Source organism: Solea solea, chromosome 3 (genome assembly GCF_958295425.1).
Source record: "Solea solea chromosome 3, fSolSol10.1, whole genome shotgun sequence".
NCBI classification, from domain to species: domain Eukaryota; kingdom Metazoa; phylum Chordata; class Actinopteri; order Pleuronectiformes; family Soleidae; genus Solea; species Solea solea.
Window position 1 is genome coordinate 4,652,834 of NC_081136.1, and position 23,637 is coordinate 4,676,470.

The window sequence follows — 23,637 nt, forward strand, 5'->3', positions numbered from 1 at the left end:
GAACTTTTTTTCTTTATCAAACGTTCTTACACAGAGTGAAGTTACTGCGCCTGCAGGTTTTGGAACATAACAGAAGCCACGGCAGCTGGGGTGCATAAAAGTGATTCTAATTGAAAAATAGAAAACAGAAGATTGTTAAGATTAACATAAAAAGGTCTTTATTTAAAAATGTTTTGGTGCATCCTTCCAGGTTTCTTATAAATTTGAAGCTTCAAATCAAATCACTTTTTTTCGGACCTTGATAATTAAAATGAGACCTTGATTTTCAGGACAGTTCCTCCAGATCAGGCATGTCTTCGTATCCCTCCTGTCCCTCCTGTGTCCTCTGCTCCTCCAGCTTCTTCCTCTCCTCCTCCGCCTTCCTTCTCTCCTCCATCGCCATCTTTATCTCCTCCTCCACCTCCTTCCTCTGTGCGTTCTGCATCTTTTGGGCGTTCTTCTTCTCCTCGTCCTCGCCTTTATCCTGCGGTTTGTTCGGCGGCGTGTCGTAAGCCCACTCCTCATCCGAGTCGCTGATGTCGTCGTCGTCGATGTCCCAGTCGGGCTGCGTGGACTCGGTGGTTTCGGTGAATGAGTTCTCTATGGGCTCAGGTTCTGGTTTGTAGTTTGGATCCTCCAGTTTGCCCCAGGACACCTGGTCGGCTTTACGCAGGGAAATTTCCACTTTGGATGGAACCATGTTGACTGAGCTCTGTTTGACGTTCACCACCTGAGGCAGGAGCAAAAAACAAACATAAAATGGTTAAATAAAGGAGAATACATTTACTGTACATTTACTGTATACAATAATCAAAATCTAACAGTGAAATCGAGATTTGTCAGATTTTTTTAAAAAAACTCACTAATTTGTTCCTAGCGCCAAAAAATGTCACTTACCCAAAAAATTGCTGTAATATTATATATTAATATTTTTTAACCCTAAAAAATTTTGAGTTGTGTAAACTTACTAGCCTTTAAAGGGTTAAATGCCAAAAATATAATTAATATTTGACATGTTTATTTCAGGCTGAAGTAGTTTTAAAAGATTCAGACTCAGTGAAAGTGAAAAAAATATTAATATATAATATTTCAGCAGTTTTTGGGAAGGTGATTTTTTCTGATGCTAGGATTAAATCACTCAGTTGTTTTTTGTTTGTTTTTTTAAATCTGACATTACAAACAAAATAACAATGCATCAAAATCAATGTTGCTGCCAGTCATTAACCCATCTCAGGGCCTAACAATAATAACTAGATTTCCGCAATTCCGTGCCGAAATTTCGAGTGTGCCTGCAGTTCTTGCGGCATGTGTCTTCGCGTGCAGGACTTGTGCTGGTAAAGGATTGAGTGGTATTTTGGTGGAATCACCCTTTGAAAGAGAATAACTCATAAACCCCTCCCACTCCCTGATGCCCCCTCCCCCTTCCGAACACCTGCGTTATAAAATCTAAAAATGTGGATTGAACCTTTAAAAGCATTTAGACAGAGTGGTATTTTGGTGGACTCACCCTTTAAAAACACCAAGTTTTAGAGGAGATAACAAGACGGATCAGAGAGGACTCAGACGCAGAGGCCTTTTAATTGTCTTTATTGGCACTCGTAAACAATTCTCAAGGCAGGTCCTCTTTACTGAGGAAAAACAAAAGCGTGGCTATGAAAACCTATAACAAATTGCGAGCGCAACGCTCTACAAGAGAAACGTTGTGGAACTATAAACGTGGAACAAAAAAATCACTCCGAAGAGGAAACATACTCGGACTAAGGTTATCATGTAAAACTTAAACAGAAAACTCTCCAAACGGAGGAAAACACGGCTCTAAACACTTCAAAACAAAAGCTAACTCAAAAGCACAATCCTAATGATTGGCGATCCTTAACCAACTAAGAATGAGATAAAAAACAAAACGCAATCTAAATGATTGGATCTAACTAATAAAAGGTAAGTCACAAGCCTAGTGATTGGAGTTCCTAAAAGGCTGTGAAAATTAACAAACAAAAAATCTCTCCCAAGGAGGAAAACAAAAGCTATAAATCTTAACTAAGGTATCAGCTAACAGGCTATGATAAGAAAACTTAGAAAATAAAGCATCGCTCACCAAGAGGATCAAAAACTTGAGGATTCTGGGGCTGTGACGAGGCGCTATGGTGATCAGGCATGGACGAAAACACACTGGCACTGAAACAGGGGAACAGGGAGTTTTTATAGTCCACATGGCTTAATTGTCAGCAGGTGTGTGTAATCAGGGCCGGCAGAGGAGGGGGCGGGGCAAACTGCTGGAGTGACAGGAGAGAGGGAGAGAGAGAGATTCACAATCCCCTCTGTTTCCCATTCTCACAGAGAAAACAGCATGTTTTAAAGTTGTCATATCTCAAGAACGGTTGATGATAGAGATAAAATTTTTGGTTTGTGAGCGCCAGGAGGCTTTCAGCAGCTCCCATCTCAAAATTTGTGACAAACGGGCGTGAATTGACAGAGAAATCACAGTTTTAAAATCACCCTCATCTTGATTTTCCACAACTCCAAAGCAGACATTTTAACATGGGAGTGAATTGAGACTGTGACCAGAGTTCTCTGTGCTTTGAGGTGATTTTAAGAAAAACTACAAGTCATATGAACATGACAAACACACACAGGGTTAGACGACAACCATGGCAACATTTTGATGTAAAAATTGTCTCTGTAGGTTGGAAATTGTGGGCAGGAGAAGAGTTTGTTTAGAAGTTTTTCTGATTATTTTGCTGGATCTTGCTAGAGTGTGTCACTCTAGCTCACACCTAACGACCACACACACACCCATTATAAAATCAGAAAGCTTTGAAAAAAAGTACAAAACTTAAACTGCGATAGTTCAAAAACCGTAACATGTATCAAAATGTCGACTTAGGTCAGAAAAGTCCCAAGTCTTGTGACCCGTTTAAACTTCCAACCACACTTCTACGTTAAAGTATGACGACACTGTGATGCTCCAAAGCGGGCTTGGTTTTTTTCGGTCTCCCATCCACTTCAATGTTAATTTTTGTTCAGTTTTTTGTAAATATTATCCCAATGGTTATATGAAAATCTTAGAAAAGTCATAGCACACCATTCCCGGTCAAGGCGCACATTTTGATATAACTTGTGTTGGGGGTTTCTCAAAGATGCAGGAGGAGTAGCGTGCCGAAATAACGGGAGGGCGCGAGAATAAAAAGCAGAACTAGATTTCCGCAATTCCGTGCCGAAATTTCGAGTGTGCCTGCAGTTCTTGCGGCATGTGTCTTCGCGTGCAGGACTTGTGCTGGTAAAGGATTGAGTGGTATTTTGGTGGAATCACCCTTTGAAAGAGAATAACTCATAAACCCCTCCCACTCCCTGATGCCCCCTCCCCCTTCCGAACACCTGCGTTATAAAATCTAAAAATGTGGATTGAACCTTTAAAAGCATTTAGACAGAGTGGTATTTTGGTGGACTCACCCTTTAAAAACACCAAGTTTTAGAGGAGATAACAAGACGGATCAGAGAGGACTCAGTAGCAGAGGCCTTTTAATTGTCTTTATTGGCACTCGTAAACAATTCTCAAGGCAGGTCCTCTTTACTGAGGAAAAACAAAAGCGTGGCTATGAAAACCTATAACAAATTGCGAGCGCACCGCTCTACAAGAGAAACGTTGTGGAACTATAAACGCGGAACAAAAAAAAATCACTCCGAAGAGGAAACATACTCGGACTAAGGTTATCATGTAAAACTTAAACAGAAAACTCTCCAAACGGAGGAAAACACGGCTCTAAACACTTCAAAACAAAAGCTAACTCAAAAGCACAATCCTAATGATTGGCGATCCTTAACCAACTAAGAATGAGATAAAAAACAAAACGCAATCTAAATGATTGGATCTAACTAATAAAAGGTAAGTCACAAGCCTAGTGATTGGAGTTCCTAAAAGGCTGTGAAAATTAACAAACAAAAAATCTCTCCCAAGGAGGAAAACAAAAGCTATAAATCTTAACTAAGGTATCAGCTAACAGGCTATGATAAGAAAACTTACAAAATAAAGCATCGCTCACCAAGAGGATCAAAAACTTGAGGATTCTGGGGCTGTGACGAGGCGCTATGGTGATCAGGCATGGACGAAAACACACTGGCACTGAAACAGGGGAACAGGGAGTTTTTATAGTCCACATGGCTTAATTGTCAGCAGGTGTGTGTAATCAGGGCCGGCAGAGGAGGGGGCGGGGCAAACTGCTGGAGTGACAGGAGAGAGGGAGAGAGAGAGATTCACAATCCCCTCTGTTTCCCATTCTCACAGAGAAAACAGCATGTTTTAAAGTTGTCATATCTCAAGAACGGTTGATGATAGAGATAAAATTTTTGGTTTGTGAGCGCCAGGAGGCTTTCAGCAGCTCCCATCTCAAAATTTGTGACAAACGGGCGTGAATTGACAGAGAAATCACAGTTTTAAAATCACCCTCATCTTGATTTTCCACAACTCCAAAGCAGACATTTTAACATGGGAGTGAATTGAGACTGTGACCAGAGTTCTCTGTGCTTTGAGGTGATTTTAAGAAAAACTACAAGTCATATGAACATGACAAACACACACAGGGTTAGACGACAACCATGGCAACATTTTGATGTAAAAATTGTCTCTGTAGGTTGGAAATTGTGGGCAGGAGAAGAGTTTGTTTAGAAGTTTTTCTGATTATTTTGCTGGATCTTGCTAGAGTGTGTCACTCTAGCTCACACCTAACGACCACACACACACCCATTATAAAATCAGAAAGCTTTGAAAAAAAGTACAAAACTTAAACTGCGATAGTTCAAAAACCGTAACATGTATCAAAATGTCGACTTAGGTCAGAAAAGTCCCAAGTCTTGTGACCCGTTTAAACTTCCAACCACACTTCTACGTTAAAGTATGACGACACTGTGATGCTCCAAAGCGGGCTTGGTTTTTTTCGGTCTCCCATCCACTTCAATGTTAATTTTTGTTCAGTTTTTTGTAAATATTATCCCAATGGTTATATGAAAATCTTAGAAAAGTCATAGCACACCATTCCCGGTCAAGGCGCACATTTTGATATAACTTGTGTTGGGGGTTTCTCAAAGATGCAGGAGGAGTAGCGTGCCGAAATAACGGGAGGGCGCGAGAATAAAAAGCAGAACTAGATTTCCGCAATTCCGTGCCGAAATTTCGAGTGTGCCTGCAGTTCTTGCGGCATGTGTCTTCGCGTGCAGGACTTGTGCTGGTAAAGGATTGAGTGGTATTTTGGTGGAATCACCCTTTGAAAGAGAATAACTCATAAACCCCTCCCACTCCCTGATGCCCCCTCCCCCTTCCGAACACCTGCGTTATAAAATCTAAAAATGTGGATTGAACCTTTAAAAGCATTTAGACAGAGTGGTATTTTGGTGGACTCACCCTTTAAAAACACCAAGTTTTAGAGGAGATAACAAGACGGATCAGAGAGGACTCAGTAGCAGAGGCCTTTTAATTGTCTTTATTGGCACTCGTAAACAATTCTCAAGGCAGGTCCTCTTTACTGAGGAAAAACAAAAGCGTGGCTATGAAAACCTATAACAAATTGCGAGCGCACCGCTCTACAAGAGAAACGTTGTGGAACTATAAACGCGGAACAAAAAAAAATCACTCCGAAGAGGAAACATACTCGGACTAAGGTTATCATGTAAAACTTAAACAGAAAACTCTCCAAACGGAGGAAAACACGGCTCTAAACACTTCAAAACAAAAGCTAACTCAAAAGCACAATCCTAATGATTGGCGATCCTTAACCAACTAAGAATGAGATAAAAAACAAAACGCAATCTAAATGATTGGATCTAACTAATAAAAGGTAAGTCACAAGCCTAGTGATTGGAGTTCCTAAAAGGCTGTGAAAATTAACAAACAAAAAATCTCTCCCAAGGAGGAAAACAAAAGCTATAAATCTTAACTAAGGTATCAGCTAACAGGCTATGATAAGAAAACTTACAAAATAAAGCATCGCTCACCAAGAGGATCAAAAACTTGAGGATTCTGGGGCTGTGACGAGGCGCTATGGTGATCAGGCATGGACGAAAACACACTGGCACTGAAACAGGGGAACAGGGAGTTTTTATAGTCCACATGGCTTAATTGTCAGCAGGTGTGTGTAATCAGGGCCGGCAGAGGAGGGGGCGGGGCAAACTGCTGGAGTGACAGGAGAGAGGGAGAGAGAGAGATTCACAATCCCCTCTGTTTCCCATTCTCACAGAGAAAACAGCATGTTTTAAAGTTGTCATATCTCAAGAACGGTTGATGATAGAGATAAAATTTTTGGTTTGTGAGCGCCAGGAGGCTTTCAGCAGCTCCCATCTCAAAATTTGTGACAAACGGGCGTGAATTGACAGAGAAATCACAGTTTTAAAATCACCCTCATCTTGATTTTCCACAACTCCAAAGCAGACATTTTAACATGGGAGTGAATTGAGACTGTGACCAGAGTTCTCTGTGCTTTGAGGTGATTTTAAGAAAAACTACAAGTCATATGAACATGACAAACACACACAGGGTTAGACGACAACCATGGCAACATTTTGATGTAAAAATTGTCTCTGTAGGTTGGAAATTGTGGGCAGGAGAAGAGTTTGTTTAGAAGTTTTTCTGATTATTTTGCTGGATCTTGCTAGAGTGTGTCACTCTAGCTCACACCTAACGACCACACACACACCCATTATAAAATCAGAAAGCTTTGAAAAAAAGTACAAAACTTAAACTGCGATAGTTCAAAAACCGTAACATGTATCAAAATGTCGACTTAGGTCAGAAAAGTCCCAAGTCTTGTGACCCGTTTAAACTTCCAACCACGTTTCTATGTTAAAGTATGACGACACTGTGATGCTCCAAAGCGGGCTTGGTTTTTTTCGGTCTCCCATCCACTTCAATGTTAATTTTTGTTCAGTTTTTTGTAAATATTATCCCAATGGTTATATGAAAATCTTAGAAAAGTCATAGCACACCATTCCCGGTCAAGGCGCACATTTTGATATAACTTGTGTTGGGGGTTTCTCAAAGATGCAGGAGGAGTAGCGTGCCGAAATAACGGGAGGGCGCGAGAATAAAAAGCAGAATAAACGCGCACGATTACAAGAGATGCCTTGCAGCGCAAGGCATTCTAGTGAGAACCCTAGGGTTCTCACTAGAATGCCTTGCAGCTGCAGGCACTAATAAACGCGCACGATTACAAGAGATGCCTTGCAGCGCAAGGCATTCTAGTGAGAACCCTAGGGTTCTCACTAGAATGCCTTGCAGCTGCAGGCACTAATAAACAAATATTCCTTGAAATGTACTTTAGGTGACATTTTTTGCCGCTAGGAACAAATTAGTATGTTTTTGCATAGCTTAGCCATTTACGGCTAATTTCAGGAACCTTGAACTATCCCTTTAAGCCTTGAACCTGACTCAATAAGACGTTGTGTGTATTTCAGTGTGTGTACTTTGACACTCACCCCCCACAGGTGAAAGTCTCTCTTGAAAATCTTATCGTTCTCGAACTGCATTTGGCACGAGAGCTGTAGGAGAGAAGTTTGATCATCGTTAATGTTCACTATATAAAAAAACTATTCATGTTCAGTACATGTTTAACATAAATTTAACATCAATAAAGCTCTAATGCAAAAACAGCAGATCTGGCTTGACACTGAGACACTGATCAATACATTCATTCTGCAAAAACACTGACACATTTAATTAGCTAGAATTCGTCTGTTTTTTAAAGTAAAAATGTGTTCAATTATAACAAATTTAAAACTTCAGAAAAATTTTATTAAAACTGTCAAATTGTAACTTTTTGAAAAAACATTCCCAGAAAAAAAAAAAAAAGTAAAATTTTAACAAAGATTTTCAATAATTTTACCTGCAATTTCACGACTATCTTGTTAAAGTAAAAATGTGTACATTTTAACAAATTTAAACTTTTAGACAAAGATTTTCAAATGTTTTACCTCCAATGTCACTACTTTGTTGTTTATTTCAAATTTTTAGAAAAAATCGATTTTTTGAAAGCGACAACAAATTCAACCTTTCAAGAGGGACTGACAAATGTAAACTTTTAGAAAAAGATTTTCAAAAATGTAAAACAAATTTTACACTGAAGGATGAACACGTACAGTATATCAGCAATATAGTAGAATATATAGTTTTCTAAAACGTGTGTGTAGTGTGACGCTTCAATCACTCACCACTGTGGGATTTGCTTCTACGCAGGTAAATTCAGGGTTTGCGTTCTTGGCGTAAATTGTCACAACAACATTATTTCCAGTTTGGTGCCAATCGTGTCGACACGCCACCTTCTTCTTGTCCTGGTAACACACACACACACACATCAATAATATAGGTGATTCAGAATTACTATTGAGATACTTGAAAATCAAAACAAAGATGAACTTGAGGGAAAATAAAAAGTCTGTCAAAGCCGGAGTTAAAGAGGATATACATTAACATTAAGTTACATTAACTTTGAAAATACATCCCAAAAAAATTTCCAAATTTAAGATTATATATATATATAAATCACATAGTTATAGTAGTAGAGTAGTATAGTATAGTAGAGTAGCACAGTACAGCGGTATAGTAGAGTAGCACAGTACAGCGGTATAGTAGAGTAGCACAGTACAGCGGTATAGTAGAGTAGCACAGTACAGCGGTATAGCAGAGTAGCACAGTACAGCAGTAGTATAGTATAGAGTGACTTGTACCTGTTTTGGGAGCCAGCGGTGTTTCCCTGTGGTGCAGCCTTTCTGATCCAGGAAAGCATTGAAGTCTGTTGTTGTTATAGAGCAGCAGCTCCAGTATTTATATCTACACCAAAAAATCAAATCAAATAAAATCATCAGAGTTGATGAGGAAGTTAAGCAACATGGTTTAAGTTTTCAAACCTGACAAACTATCCTGTTAAAGGGTCAGAATATGAATCCTGATAAATGTGTGCATCATGTAGCGACTCATTTACAGTAATATGTAAGATTATGAATTCTGTCATTTCTACGGAATTTTAAATTTATTACAACGTATATCATACACACACAAATAATAACAGATTGGCACAGCACCCCCCGCGACCCTCTGGTGGAGGATAAAGCGGTAAATGAGGGATGGATGTTTCTTACCCCTCGTGGAAGACAGGTGCTCCAGGGTGATGAGTGCAAACCTCCTTGTCGGACTCTGGACCTTCATACAACTGAAACATAAATGATTCAAAATTCAAGTCGTTTATTGACCAAGTCAATCTTTATCGTCCAGAAAACAATATTAAAATTCATAATATATTCATAATCAGATCATGTGTTTGTAGCGAATATTCAATGATCTCCCAATTTACTCAAACCTATTTACTGAATAAACTTTGTTTTGTGTATTTTCTGGAACCTCATTTTGTTATTTTTCAAAAAACATTACTCAAAAAATATAAACTTAATTATTATATCAAATAAAAAAATACAAACACAAAGAATAATTCAAAAAGTAGCAACTCTGTCACTGTAAACAAGTGTATATGTTCCTGATGATAGATGATAAATATTTTCTGTGTAAAATCTCCATAAAGACATTTTTTAGTAGTACTAAATCATCTTGTTTTATGCATCTTTTGGAACAATTTTACCCTTTTTAGTTCTTCTGCTTAAAAAAAGGCCAATTTTCTTTGTTTTAATAAAATGATCAAAAGTGTTTTACATTACATCTTTTTTTAATAATCAAAAGCTTCTCTGTGTAAAATCTGAATCTGCATAAAAACAAAAAGAAATTCTAAAATTGTAGTGAAACATTTTTGTAAAGTTGAAAGAAGTTATATAAAAATAAATAAAGAAAAGCTTAATTTAAACGTGATACATTTATTTATATCTAAACACACTGTGGGTGAATCTATTAAAAAAAGTGATACAGTGCAGTAGATGGTCAACATATGTTGTGTCTATAGGAATCCACTAGATGGAGCTGTTACTAAGCATTACTGTGTGTGTGTGTGAGAGAGAGAGAGACAATTAAAGTAGAGAAATAAGAAATTCACACATAAAAACAGAGCAAAACAAAAGTAAAGACTCACAGTTTTACATCCAGCGTTTTTGCATCTTGTCCCGACGATAACTGTGCGACTCTCTGACGTCAGAGAAATAACAAAATCAAAAAGATGTCAAAGAAAATCCACTAAATAATCTGGATTGAGAGATTTTTTTTTTGCATCAAAAATGTGTTTAGGACTCCAAATATTTTTAAATTTGCACACTTTTGACTTCATTGATTTACCATTTTCTGTAAAATGTAACAATGAAAGATTCAAATTGATATATTTTAATAAAATTATTTTTAACGTGCTCTCTCTTTTTAACAGTTAAAAAAAAAAGCAGAATTTTTTAAAAAGGAATTCTTTCGTTTGTGGATTTACCTAAACACAAGATTACATTTTTGCTTTTTATAGACAGAATGACAAATACAAACACAGCAAAAAATATCAATGAATGAATGAATTACTTGTTGTCAAATATTTTCTAGATTTGAACTGTATTTGTCTGAAATTTATTCGTAACGGCTTTGAAAAAAGTCCACACATTTTTTAACCTTTTTCATGTTTTTTTAGACAAACAAAGTGTGTGAGGGGGTGAAAAACAGACCTTTCTTCTCTTCTTCGCTTCTTTTACTCGTCTCCAGTTTCTCCAGTTGTTGAGTCAACGACGCAGAAACTTTGTGCGGAAGTTTGACCTTTGGTTCCCCTGAACTACACACACACACACACACACACACACGTTACCATTGAAACAACGACGAGTGTTTTAAACAGTGAATAAAAGTGTGTTTTTTTAATCATGTGACTCGATGACGAACCAAAACTCTCAAAACCTAATTTCTATTGGACTGGATGTTATTTATTATTTTATTTTATAATAATGTTTAAAGTATATATCTTCCATGTCATGTGACCAACTCAGTGCAAACCAGCGAGTAATTGCATTAAAATCCCGGAAAAACAACTGTTTTCATGCGGTTTTTGTGCTTTACTTTGAGTTTTTATTTTAATTGTGTGCACATATTGATATAAACCCCAACAAATTATTTATTTTATTATATATTACTTTAGTAGTTTTAAAAAATACAGTTTTTTCAGCGGCTGGGGAAATTAAATAACTTTGAGATTTTTGTGATTTTTTTCCCTATATGAATATTTTTAATTTTAATGTTACTTTTAAATTAAACTTATCAATGAAAAAGTAGTTTTTAATATCAACATTGTTAAAAATCTTTATTTTATTTTATTTATAATATATATATTTTTTCCATGTCATGTGACCCGCTGATGTCGAACCAGGATTAATGTTGGATTTCAGTGATTCTTCTAAATGATTATCAACACTTAACTTTTTTTAATATTATTTCTTTTGATGGTTTCTGTGTCATGTGACTCTCAGGAAATGATTAAATAAATTATGAAGAATCTGACATCCAAATGTGGGGTCAAGAGGTCACCTGACTGTTAGAAATTGTTGTTGAAAACTGCACTTTTCTTTTTTATTTTAAAACATGAATTATTAACAGAAAACACACACACACACACACACCTGGGTCTCTCTCTCTGCAGCTTCTCTGCAGATTTGGGTCCCCGGTAAATAATCTCTTGACCGTTGGCGAGTTTGGTCTCGACCTTCTCTGACGTCACCTCCGGTTGCAGCGGCTCCTGAGGCTTCTCGTTGCTATGGCGACCGCGGGTGCAGCCCTGTTGTCAAAATGACACTTCAGTCTGAGGGAAAATCTAAAAAAAAAAACTTGTTTTCACATGTTTTCATATCTTCAATATAAATATATGTCATGTTAGACAAACTCACGCTCACTAAACCAAACTCCATAGAGAAAATCAGTGATTTTAGCTCAAGGAGACACAGGAGCTGCCGGTCCACTGCTGCCCCCCTGTGGTCAAAGTGTGTCACTGAGGTACGAACGAACGAAGACGTTCCAACAGTGACGTCACAAAACAAGACATGTGAACTCCCTGATGGAGGCGGCAGTGGATCAACGACTCCCGTGCGCTGTGACGTTAAAATCGCTGATTTTCTCTATGGGGTTTGGTGTAAAGAGAGCTGATGGAGATTTTATGAGGTGAGTTTTTATAAAGTTTTTTTTGGGAAAAACCTGTTCCATTAAAGTTTTGTTTCGGTACTTTTTATTTTATATCATAGCGCAGAACTGTCTGCTCCTAAACCTGCTGTTATAACAAGTGAATGTCCCCAGTGTAATCTAATTTAATCTAATGTAATCTAATCAGTCGTGTCTTTGTTGACCATGTTTAAAAAGTAAAATTCTGAACTATCCCTTTAACCCTTTTAAGGACAAATCACAGGACGGTTGGTTTTGACCTTGATGGACAGGAACTCTGAAAAGTCCGTCGTCCTTTTCCTACAGCAGGACCAACCCTGAGGAGACAGACAAACAAACAAACAAACAAACAAACAACCAAACATATGAGGGTTTTTCTTTATGCAGGAAGTTTAAATTGTCGTTGTTGTACTTTTATTTGTTTGTTTTCCTGTACCTTCAGAGCATCGTGGAAGATGGGAACTCCTGGATGAAAGAGGCAGGAATCTTTGTGGAGGAAAGGAGGAGAGGAGAGGAGAGGAGAGGAGAGGAGAGGAGAGGAGAGGAGAGGAGAGGAGAGGAGATAGTGAGTCTGTTTATAGACGAAACAGCAGCTGTTCACTGAGCTCACACTCAACATGTGTGTGAGCCGTAAAAGGGAACACACACACACACACACACACACACAAACAGGTTTCCATGACTTCAGAGGACACTGCATTGACTTACAATCATTTCATGTAGACTTCCTCTTAATCCTAATCCTAATTTGAGTGACCCCGTAAAGAAGACAAGTTCCCATAATGTGACTGTGTGAACAGATTTAGGTCCTCACAACATGAGGAATACCAGAATACCAGCTCTACACACACACACACGTGGCCCAGAGTGGAAGAATATTTTTCTCTTTTTACAGTAAAAACAAACAAAAACATTGTGTTTGTGCAGATTTTTTCACAAAAAAATAGATTTTTTTTAAAATCTGGTTTCATGTAAAAAACAAAACAAACATGAAAGTTGATTAAGAACTTGAACGTATGGAATATTGTTAAATGCAACTATTTTAGTGTTAAATTTGGCTCAGTTTTTTAAACAAATTTCAAAATAAAAGGTTAAATTCAACCATTGCTTGCAGGAAATCCTGTTTTAAGTCGATGTTACTAAAACAAGTATAATTATGTGAGATTTTTGTGATAAAGTGACTTTATTTTGCGGGTAAATTATACGTTTTAAATGTTTGATGATGAGGCACTAACCCTCGACGAAAATAAGCACTTTAAGTATAAAATGGATATAAAGGGCGGAAATATTATGGATGGAACGTGTTTTAAAACACAGAAAGAGAAAATTGAAAATTAAAGTAATATAACACTTAAATAGTTGACTTTTAAGGGTTTTTTTCTCCATTATTCCCTCTCAGCTTCATTGAGTTTAGTTTAAACGCGGACGTTAAAGTGAAAGAAGGAGAAGATCTCACCGTCTTTGTTCTGCCCGCCCTCATATTTCTGTCCACAGCCTTTGTTGTAACAAAGCAGAGACATGTTGTCCTCTCAGTGTCGTCCTGAACGCGTCACCCGCTCTTTAAGGACGAGAACTTCAACGTCCAGAAGTTTCTCCACAGGACACGAGGAGGAGAAGAAGAAGAAACCGCAGAGGAGTGGAGGCCTTCTGGAAAGAGCTGAAGAGGAGGAGGAGGAAGAGTAGGAGGGTCAACTGTTTCAGGCTGAATGAAAGATAAAAATAGCAACTCACCCTCGTCCTCCCCCGTCCACACTCTCCATTTACAGCTGTCAGGACTTATCTGAAGGGGGAGGACGGGGGAGAACGGGGGACACATTCCTGGTGGAGACTGTCGTCTGTCACAAACGGTCACTTCCTGTTTCTGAAATTTAAAAATTCACCCACGATCATCTTCATCATCGACAACAGTGAAGGAATAAATCTGTGAAACGTGCGAGAAAAACATTTCACACACTTTCAGCCTCAGAGACATTGTGTTCATCAACAGAAAAACAAAAACTTATAAATAAGGTTATTGTCGTTCATTACAAAAACTGAAGTTGAAAAAAACTAACTAAAACTGAATTGTGTTTATAAAAATAAAATTGTGCTTAGACTTCATCTTTGTAAATTTATTTCATACATAATAAAACCTAATTATTAAGTAATATTAGCAGAATAAAGTTGGAATATGAGAATAAAGCTCTAATATTGTGAGAATAAAGTCATAGTATTATGAGAATAAAATTAAAGAACTAGCTTATCTTGTAAAAGTGCTTGTTTATGTATATATACATATATATACACACACATATCTATATATACACATATATATATATTTTTTTTGCCAAGTCGTGTTTTGGGTTATTGACAGACTGATATCAGAGTATCGGCAGATACTCAAGTTTGCGATAAAGTGGCATCGTGTGGTCCCTACTTTAAAGGAACAGGTCGCGGGGTCATGGTACGAAGTATTGGGCCACATGCCATCGACTGGTGGGCCACTTGTGGCCCACAGGCTGCCAGTTTGTCACCGCTGATCTAAAGCTTTAATGAGAGTTGGTTAAGGAAATAAGTAAAATTTAAGGGTTGGGTCAAACTTTACAGGATAAATGTTAATTTCCTTAATATTTAAGTTATACAGTGCATTCTTTTTTATTATTATTATTATTGTTGTAAATTCTGTTTTTTTATAAAAACAGAACAAGAGCTTTATCGTGAACTTTCTTCACAGGTCGAGGTTTGAAAAAAAAAAGCAGACAAGGTTTTAGGAATGAAAATGACTTTATTTCTTCAAAAAAAAGAGAGAAAACAAATCCCTAGAATAAACAAATATACTGCTGTAAAATAAAAGCCTGTGATTTTCATTTTCTTTTTTTAATCCACTGTAACATTTGTTAGCCTTTCCATGCTCGATACAATCCATATTTCTGCTTTAAATAAATAGAAAAAAATGTACAAAGAGACGAGAGGGGGAGGGGACAAGAGAGAGAGGGAGAGAGAGAGAGAGAAGGAGAGCGAGAGCGAGAGAGAGAGAGAAGGTAAATCTGTTTAAAAAAACAAAAATAAAACATTTGGCATCTTTGAGAATTCATGGCTGATCCTGATTTCTGCGGAGGGAGGTCTGCATCGTCTGAGAGTTAATCCCGCCCCCACTGAGCACGTATATACTGCTGCGTGAACACGTATATCTGTCACGTTCACGAAAAAAAAAAGTAAAGAGTAAATGATGCGGATTATGAGATTATGCGTTTAAGCTCTGTGTGTGTGTGTGTGTGTGTGTGTGTTTCTCTATATACAGAATAGTGAGGCAGCAATCCCGAGGTTTCTTACCAAAAAACACAGATGTAGAAAAAACACAACGTGCACAAGAATCTTTGACTCGACACACGAATCACGGAACAAAAAAGAAAACCGGGAGAATTTTTTCCGCCTCCGTCTTTGTTTCGCAACACTCGGAGCGGCCCACAGAGGGCGCCACAGACGGCGGAGCGGCATGGACTTCTCTGAGACCAAAGAACACGTTTCTGTTTCTGCTACAGAGGCTCGTTCGTGGACGGGACAAACGGATGACACCAGAGAGTCTGATCTGTCTCGTCGCGTTTTCGCCGCTATTTTTGGACGAGGACTCGAGAAAAGGAAAAAGAGGGAGTTTCACTATTCGTCATCATCACCATCACTGTCATTTCATGCTATTTTTGGTAAAAAGGACAACAAACATCCACAGACGACACAACCATGCTCTCACCGCCAAAAACGCGAGGGGACGGTTTCGCCGGAGAAGAGTCCACTCTCCGCGACAAACATGTTTATATGACATCAAAGTTCTTCGGCGTCTCCTTCTCCACTTGGATTCATGCTACAACGATGCAGAGAGGCGGCGGTAGCAGCTTTTTAAAGTCGACAGAAACGTTCCGAAAAACGTCCTAAAATCACCCCCCCTCGGGCAATCCCCGAGAAAAAGTGGTTAAAGTGGGAAATTCCCAAATAAAGCGTGAGGAAAGGGAGGAGCGGCATGCTCGGTTTAAAAAAAAAAACGATAGGAAATTTACCTTTCGCGATAAAGTTGGTGCGATCACTGGCAGTTACGCTGGCGCCACGGAGATGAGCCAGTAACGTTAAAAAAAGAGACGCTCGTCTCCTCGTCTACAATCTTTTTGAATATTTTGTATCCACTTGAGACACAAAGACAAATGAATCCTGGTTCCGACTCCATGCACAAAACATTTCACCGTTACAAAACGGCGAGAGGGGAAGGAAACCAACAAAGTAGAATTAGCTTCAAGAGAACGTTAGAAAGGCCAGATCTTCACATACTGTAGAGCTGACGTTGGTTATTATAGTTAAACAACAAAACAGAGGCCAAACTTAAACATTTCTTTTTTATGGTTGGAGAAAAGTTTTTGTTCAACAACTTAACATAAAAAAAATTTTTTTTTGCAACTGAGGCTAGAATTTCACTTCTCCGAGAAGCGCGAGAGCTAATGAGTTGAGTCTTGTTCAGCTATCGAAATGATTCCCCGATTTCCAACTAAAATTCCCGCGCAACAGCTAGTCCAGTTGCTAATTGCGCGTCACTTTCCAGCTGCTAGCATGTCTCTAGACGGACGACGTAACAGACGACATTCCACATCTCAATTATCGTCGTTGACTTTTCACGGCGAAATGATCGGGCGAAGATGGGGCGGAGAAAAATGACAACCTTTCATAGCGGACACTGGAGTGATGCTTAAAGCGAAGAAGCCAGAGACTCTGAAAGGTTCCACCTACACCTAAAAGACAGAGACACCAAGAGAGATAATAGAGGTAATAGTAACGAGACACCGGCGGAGACGAGGCGGGGACAACCTACGGTGGGAAAAAACCTTCTACGGAGTTCAAGGAGGACACTATGACGAGAGGCTAAGCTAACACAAGACCGCGACAAGAACAGCAATATCTATCCAACAGCGACAGTGATGAGTGAGTGCAGACAATCTAGACAGGAACTGGTTATTATTTACGATTTTTTTTCTTTTCTTTTTTTCTCTTTTTTTTTTTATACATCTACACATACCGAACGGACTGAAAAAAAAAAAGAATTCTAGAGAGACCGAGTCGACAGAGTTAGCTAGCTTCTGGAGATTTCAGTGTGATACTGGAAACCACTGATGAATGGGACGTTTTTGACGGGGTGGGTGAAAGTTACTTACAATTTTAAAGTTTGAAAATAACGTAGATTAGAAAACCCCGAAAAAAACTATCTTTACAAACTTCAAAGCACACTCTGATCGACTTTTTTCACACCAGAAAAACAGGTAAAAAAAACACAACAGGTTTACTGCGGCAGGATAGTCACTTCAGTGCAAAATTTTCGCATGTGCATTTTGCAACAAAATTTGATTTTCTAGAACAGAGAAAGAAGGGGGGGAAAAAAACTAGCACATTTCATGTCAAACTCGCAATCACATTTGACGCTCAGAAATAGCCCTCGGATGAAGAAAAACAAAAACGTATGCACAGAAACACATGATAAAATGCATAAAACACCAACAGTCAATCTCATGGCGATGTTCGCTTTGGTTGAAGAATAACCACAACGTCTTTTACGCGATTGATATTTTAAACCTCTCCCAACTGGAGATGCTGCGAAACGACAGAGCGAGGTTCGGCTCTATCGCCGGTGGAGTTCCGCTTTTTAAAAAGAGTCTCAACGTGGATTCAGTGCAATTTCAAGTGAATTCTACTGCACTGGGTTTGACGTTTGGAGTCGCGCGTGCGTCATCAATCATTGGCACATAACGTGGATTTGTCGACGGGATGTCGTACCTTTGTGAAAAAACGCTCTGGTTTTTAGAGACGCTCGATGTTTGGAACTGCATGGCGGGCGAATGACGAAAAAAGGACAATAAAACAACCAGATACACACAGGTCATCGAGGCGCTAACAAGCTAATGCTAGTAAACAAGGGGTGTCACCATTCTCCAAATCCTCCAGATGCTCAAGTTTGTTATCCGTTATCTATCTTTTAGCACAGATGGGTCAGCCATTTATAGACTTGTCGAGCTAAGTCTAGAATCACTGGTTTTATGTCATCATTTTTTTTAAATCCCATTCTCGATTGTCTACATGGTGTCATAAGGGATATAATGTCCATCATTCGCTTACAATGTACCACACTAAGGTTTTGTGGTCAAATTTAAATCATTTATTAACAATATGAATGTAACAATAACCAGTAAATGTTTAAATCCAGGATGTTCCACTAGTTTTGAGTTTGGTCGGTGTGTTGCCATGGTTACCATTAGTTGGCAGCAGCATTGGGTTAGCGAGAGGAGCTAATGTGTAATCGTGCTACAAGGGCTACAACCACAATACTGCGTTTTTCCTGCAGGACATCACACAGGGGGCGTGGTCAAATCCTTGATCCCGCCTTTGCTTTGGAAGGTCGAGATTGTAACGTTGCTTAGATCGATATTCGCGTTCGGCGCGCCCCTCAACACAGTGCGACAAAAGGAGTGCATTTAAAATGCTGCCTAGCTAAAGGCGCGGTCACACCATAGTTTATTAAAAAAAATTGGGGGGAGATTAATTTGTGCAGAATGTTTCATAAAAAGTTCAACTTTTTATTGAGAACTTAGACTCGCTTAGCAAGCTTTCACGAGTGCAAAATGGAGGAAGCTGACGCAGCATGTTAGCCGTGTTTCACACCGCCTTTTAATATTATAATAATACGCATTTATCTTACGTTAAGGTTTCAGAAAATGTTCTGTTATAGTACAAACTGCTCGGCAATATTTTTTTTTTATCAATACGGCCAATTATTGACAGTTTAGCACTAGCTAGCTTAAAGCTAGCAGCTATGGTGTTAGCATGGTTAGCTAAACAGCTACAATTGGTTTCATGTTTTACGCATTTCGCTGTGCTGCTATCTGAAGACTCTGTACCGCGCTAGCACGTTTCTACTGCTAAACCCTCACATTTCTCTGTGTGTATCTGTGGCTTCAAGAGAAGAAAAACATGAGAAAAAACTGTGACGAAGAAGTTGACATGAATTCTATACAAGACCCGATAGCGGTGCGGGGGGGGGGGAATACTGAGATAATCCGAACAGAGGAGGAAAAGTCACGCCACAGGATTTGCCGTTAAATCGCCCGCTCGATTGGACAGTTACGAGAATACGAGGGACGGGATGGAGAGGACGGTGTTGTCTGAAACAACTACCACACACACACACACACACACTTGTCTCCTCTTTGACGCGAGCATGTTGTCGTTGCAGACGAGCAGAGGAGACAAAAATAGCACCAGTATGAAATAAAGCTAATTCTGCAGCAGAGACTTTTCACCGTCGTCAGAAAAACAAGAGTCTGACTTTTTAAAAGAAAAAGAAAAACAAAACAAGAGGTAGGATTTCCTCCATCCCCTCTTTCTCCTCCATCTTTCGCCACCTTTTCTTTCTCTCATCGCTTTTTCCTTCTCCTGAATCATCACTCCATCCGTAGGATTTAAGAGAACAGAAAGAAGCACACACGCGCGCACACACACAGACACAGATGAGTTGTTTCAGACAAAAACCAGTAAGGATGACACTTCATCCCTTCATCCCCTCATCCCTCCGCCGAATCATCTCCACCTCTTTCCACCTCGTGTTTTTGGTTTGATCGAATCCCTCCTCCGTCCGTCCGATTCATTTTCATTCCCCTCGTGTGTTTTCTTCTGCTGTTTTGTTTGTTTGTCGCTTTTGGCACTCTGCTGCCCCCCGGACTGGATTACATGAACTGCATCTGTACAGACAGAGAAACAGAGTGTTAGTTTTGTAGAAAAAGGCGTGATGATTATGACGTGGCAGCCTGAAACTCAGCATCAAGGCATATAATATTATAAAATGTCAAGGGCAATGTCTTAAGAATATGTTTTGCCGCTTCGTCTTGTCAAAAACAAATTTAGTGCCACTCACTCGCCCCTCACCAAAGTCCATAGAGAAAATCTGTGATTTTAACATCACAGCACGCAGGAGCTGTTGATCCACTGCTGCCTCCATCAGTACATGCAAAGGTCTTATGGAGTGATTTGTGTGTTTGTAATCCTTCGTTCAGATTTACTGCAGTGACACAAACTGACCACATGAGGCAGCAGTGGACCAACAGCTGTGTTGGTCCACGGTCCTGTGTGCCCATGAGCTTAAATCACTTATTTTCTCTATGGACTTTGGTTTGTTGTCAACAGCAACAGTACGTTCACGACGTGTCAGCAGGTCATGTCACTTTAAATCACTTTTTAAACGGATGCAACATATTGGACTTTTTGCCAATATCTGATGAGCGGTCACCTGGGCTCCGGGTATGGGTGCGAAGGGGTTGGTGGGTCTGAGAACAGGCTGGTTGTACATCATTGGCTGAGGAGCCATCACTGGAACCCCGCCCATCTGACCCATCTGGGGAGGAACCTGGAGAGAGGACGGTCCAGAGAAGAAGAGGAAACGGAGAGTTAAATGGGAAATTGATGCAAGCAAAAGCACAAGGGACATGAACATGGACAAAAGAATCCTTAATATTGACGATTTATTGTTTCAACTAAAAATCAAAGCAGATTTAAAATTCTAATCATTTCATTTAGGACTTTTAACTTAAATTGTTAAAAAAAAACGACAGTCATAATGAATGTGTCCTTTCTGCAGCGCTACAAACAACAGTTTTCTCATCAAAATGTAAATGAAAGTGATTTCAGTGCATTTGCAACAACATGAGTTATTGAAAAAGCAATTATTCCAGGAGGACAGAGCTGCAGCCCTGTGAGTGGACACTCACCATTCCATACACAGGCACTTGCGGTGTGGTCATGGGAAAAGCCATGGGAGCTGGAGCCTGGAAGAGAAGCAAGAACCAGGGACCCAGTTAGAGCTGTGTTAGCTTAGCAGAAAACACACCTGAGTCATACACACATGGACGACTGCTCTCTGTGGAAACATGGCTGCCGGCAGAGACACTAAGAAAAACAGATTTTAGCCACTTAACGAAAGACTACACCCACTTAAGTCTACGATATTTCATATGTTCACAGCTATATTTTCAGCATTAGACAAGCATTGTTGCTGCTGTGTTTACAGCAAAACGACAAAGAAAAAGATTGCATGGGGACATTTTTGGTTAAATTAAGTTTTTTCTGGGAGCTTGGCACAGCGGACGCTCACACGACCACACAACAAAAAGCCTCAACTATCACTTTAATAAGACAAAATTAAGAGCATTTTAATATAATAAGCTCTGACAGACCCTGTCTACGTGAACACAATAAATAAAACGCTCACAGTCAACTGTAAGTGCAAAGAGAACACATTCAATGGTGATAAAGTGGGAGCACAGCGGGAGCTCAACATGGCAGCAGAGGTACTTAGTGGGATCCCACTGGGAGCAATCATTACCAGAGCTTTAAGAGGGGGGGCGGGCGGGCGGCTCAATGGGACGGCGTTGAAAACCCTGCCCTCTCCTCTCTTCACAAATCAAATCCACTACGGCTCAACGGGCCTCAAATTCAACGTGACGGGCAATTTGCTTTCCATTTACAAACCCACATGCATCTACACCGACACGTTCTTAATTGATGTCGGCGAGCGAGCGAGCGAGCGCTACATGACTGTACAATGTCAGAGGGAAAATCTGTTTATGAGACGCACGAGGTTACAAGACACGTCCAGGTGTTTCAATGTGAACAGATGTGTTTCCTGTCAGCAGCAGCAGCAGCACAGACGAGCTTTTATGGAAATATTAACATACGAGGACGTGCATGTTTTCAGTGGAGAGAGAAAAAAAAACCTGACAGTATTTCCTCATATCACTTATTTATAGAAATATCGTATAGATACATAGACTTTTATTAGAAGATATACTGCTTTTAGCACCTGTAAAATATGTTTTCAGCGTGGTCTGGATCATTTACTGCCAGTGTTCTTCATATTAAATTAAAGATTTTTTTAAGAGCTCGACTCACTGCGATGGAAATTTAGTGGCAGTCGCTCAACAATAACAGTGATTTAATGGAGGTTCTATCAAGTCATGATTTGCTGCCGTGTGATTGGCCGGTGAAAATGCTGTTCCTAATTAAGTGGCCACTGAGTGAATAAATATCACATACAGCGTTTACTGCAGTGAGACTTTGAGACTGTTCACTCTGTGTGTGTGTGTGTGTGTCAGTCTGTTTACTAAACCTCATTAATAAGACACAAACACACCGTTACTACTGCAGTTACCACTGTAGTTGTTGTTACTACTGCTGTTGTTACTGCTGGTACTACTGCTCTGGTGCCGTTACTACTGTTGTTGTTACTGCTGATACTATTGTTGTTAATGTTGTTACTGCTGATATTACTGCTGTTAATGCTGGTACTACTGCTGGTACTGCTGCTGTACGACTGTTACTACATACTCCATGAAGCGAATCCGCTGTTGTAACAAGACAATTGCGGCAGTGTTCTGAACACTTTTAAATTTCAGTCAGTGCGAACACAAGTACTTTGACACAGAATGAGATGATGATAAAACACACACACACACACACACACACACACACAGTGCATCCACTAAACACAGTAATTAGCTGTGAAATCATGTATGAGCTGTGGCGTCTGATGTCAAACAGTGGATCACATTAATCACTGTGCAGTAAAACAGTGTTTTTAAGCTTGTGTGGGAGAAAAGTCCAGTAATTACTGCTTATGTAACAACAGCAACAACAACTTTAATGACCACTTCCAGTTCCACTGGTGGATCTATACAAAGAGTCTAGACTCCTGCATTTGTACTTTTGTTTTTTAATAAATATAACTGATGAGTCTAGCAATTCTCTTTTGGATTATTATGTAAACTGACCTTTTAACAGGTGACACGGGGGGGGGGGGGGGGAGATTGTAAATGAAGATTGTAAACCGCTCACTCTCCCACATCAAAGTCCATTGAGAAAATTAGCATTTTTAGCTCATGGGGACACAGGACGTGGTGGTCCACTGCTGCCTCAAGTGGTCAGTTTGTGCCACTGAGGTAAATCTGAACAAAGGATTTCAAACACCAAATCACAAAATCAATCATCTGAACAAACTGAAGGAGGCAGCAGTGGATCAACAACTCCTGTGTGCTGTGATGTTAAAATCGATGATTTTCTCTATGGGATATGGTGTGGGGAGAAAGAATGGTTTAAGAACAGCACAAACTTCCTTTTCCTGTCAGAAAACTCTGTCTAACAGTAAACAGACTTTATTTATGTTGCACTTTTCAGAAAAAGCTGATGTGCCGAAATGATAAAATGGACAGAGAGATGAAATGAATTTAAATCACAGCCTAAAAAGGTGGCGGAAACTAAATGATGTATGAAATTGTAAAGGAGAATAAAAGTTGTAACTTTAAATTGCTTTCTCTTTTTTTTTGCACATTGTAAGAAGTTGAAAACCTAATTTTGAGCAAAAGTAGACGTTTGCTGAGGGAAATCAGAAATAAAACACAAAAACATGAGCATTTTCAAATCCATATAAGTGACCGATTAGAATACAAATCATGATAATTGTGAAAACAACACATTTTTCTCGTCGGTTGAGACAAAAAAAAACGCACAAA

The 23,637-nt window shown here is 39.3% G+C and overlaps 2 protein-coding genes across 4 annotated transcripts in view; both read right to left on the minus strand.

Moving 5' to 3' along the window:
• Positions 1 to 141: 141 nt before the first annotated feature.
• zgc:92429 (uncharacterized protein LOC445063 homolog) lies at positions 142 to 13,742 on the minus strand. Its single transcript, XM_058623681.1, has 11 exons — positions 13,530 to 13,742; positions 12,510 to 12,559; positions 12,334 to 12,390; positions 11,542 to 11,696; positions 10,600 to 10,703; positions 10,035 to 10,087; positions 9,100 to 9,170; positions 8,689 to 8,791; positions 8,173 to 8,292; positions 7,441 to 7,503; positions 142 to 709 (listed from the first exon to the last, which is right to left on the minus strand). Exons 1-11 carry the CDS (start codon positions 13,591 to 13,593, stop codon positions 266 to 268), a joined length of 1,284 nt encoding a protein of 427 aa, XP_058479664.1. The 5' UTR covers positions 13,594 to 13,742; the 3' UTR covers positions 142 to 265.
• Positions 13,743 to 14,817: 1,075 nt separating this feature from the next.
• The window catches only part of si:ch211-200p22.4 (phosphatidylinositol-binding clathrin assembly protein), a 74,686-nt gene continuing 65,866 nt past the window's right edge, over positions 14,818 to 23,637 (minus strand). For all 3 annotated transcript variants that reach the window (XM_058623665.1, XM_058623664.1, XM_058623663.1), the window contains 3 exons: positions 20,842 to 20,898; positions 20,364 to 20,480; positions 14,818 to 19,818 (listed from right to left, as the gene is read on the minus strand). In XM_058623665.1, the coding sequence (XP_058479648.1) occupies positions 19,804 to 19,818; positions 20,364 to 20,480; positions 20,842 to 20,898 (189 nt within the window). In that variant the 3' untranslated portion in view covers positions 14,818 to 19,803. The remainder of the gene's footprint in view (positions 19,819 to 20,363; positions 20,481 to 20,841; positions 20,899 to 23,637) is intronic.

Coding starts and splice junctions, on each gene's coding strand:
- zgc:92429 (XM_058623681.1), bottom strand. CDS start 13,593: ATGTCTCTGCTTTGTTACAACAAAGGCTGTGGACAGAAATATGAGGGC. Junction 8,792..9,099: donor GCACCTGTCTTCCACGAGGG/GTAAGAAACATC, acceptor TTTTTGGTGTAG/ATATAAATACTGGAGCTGCT. Junction 710..7,440: donor GAGACTTTCACCTGTGGGGG/GTGAGTGTCAAA, acceptor CTCCTGCCTCAG/GTGGTGAACGTCAAACAGAG.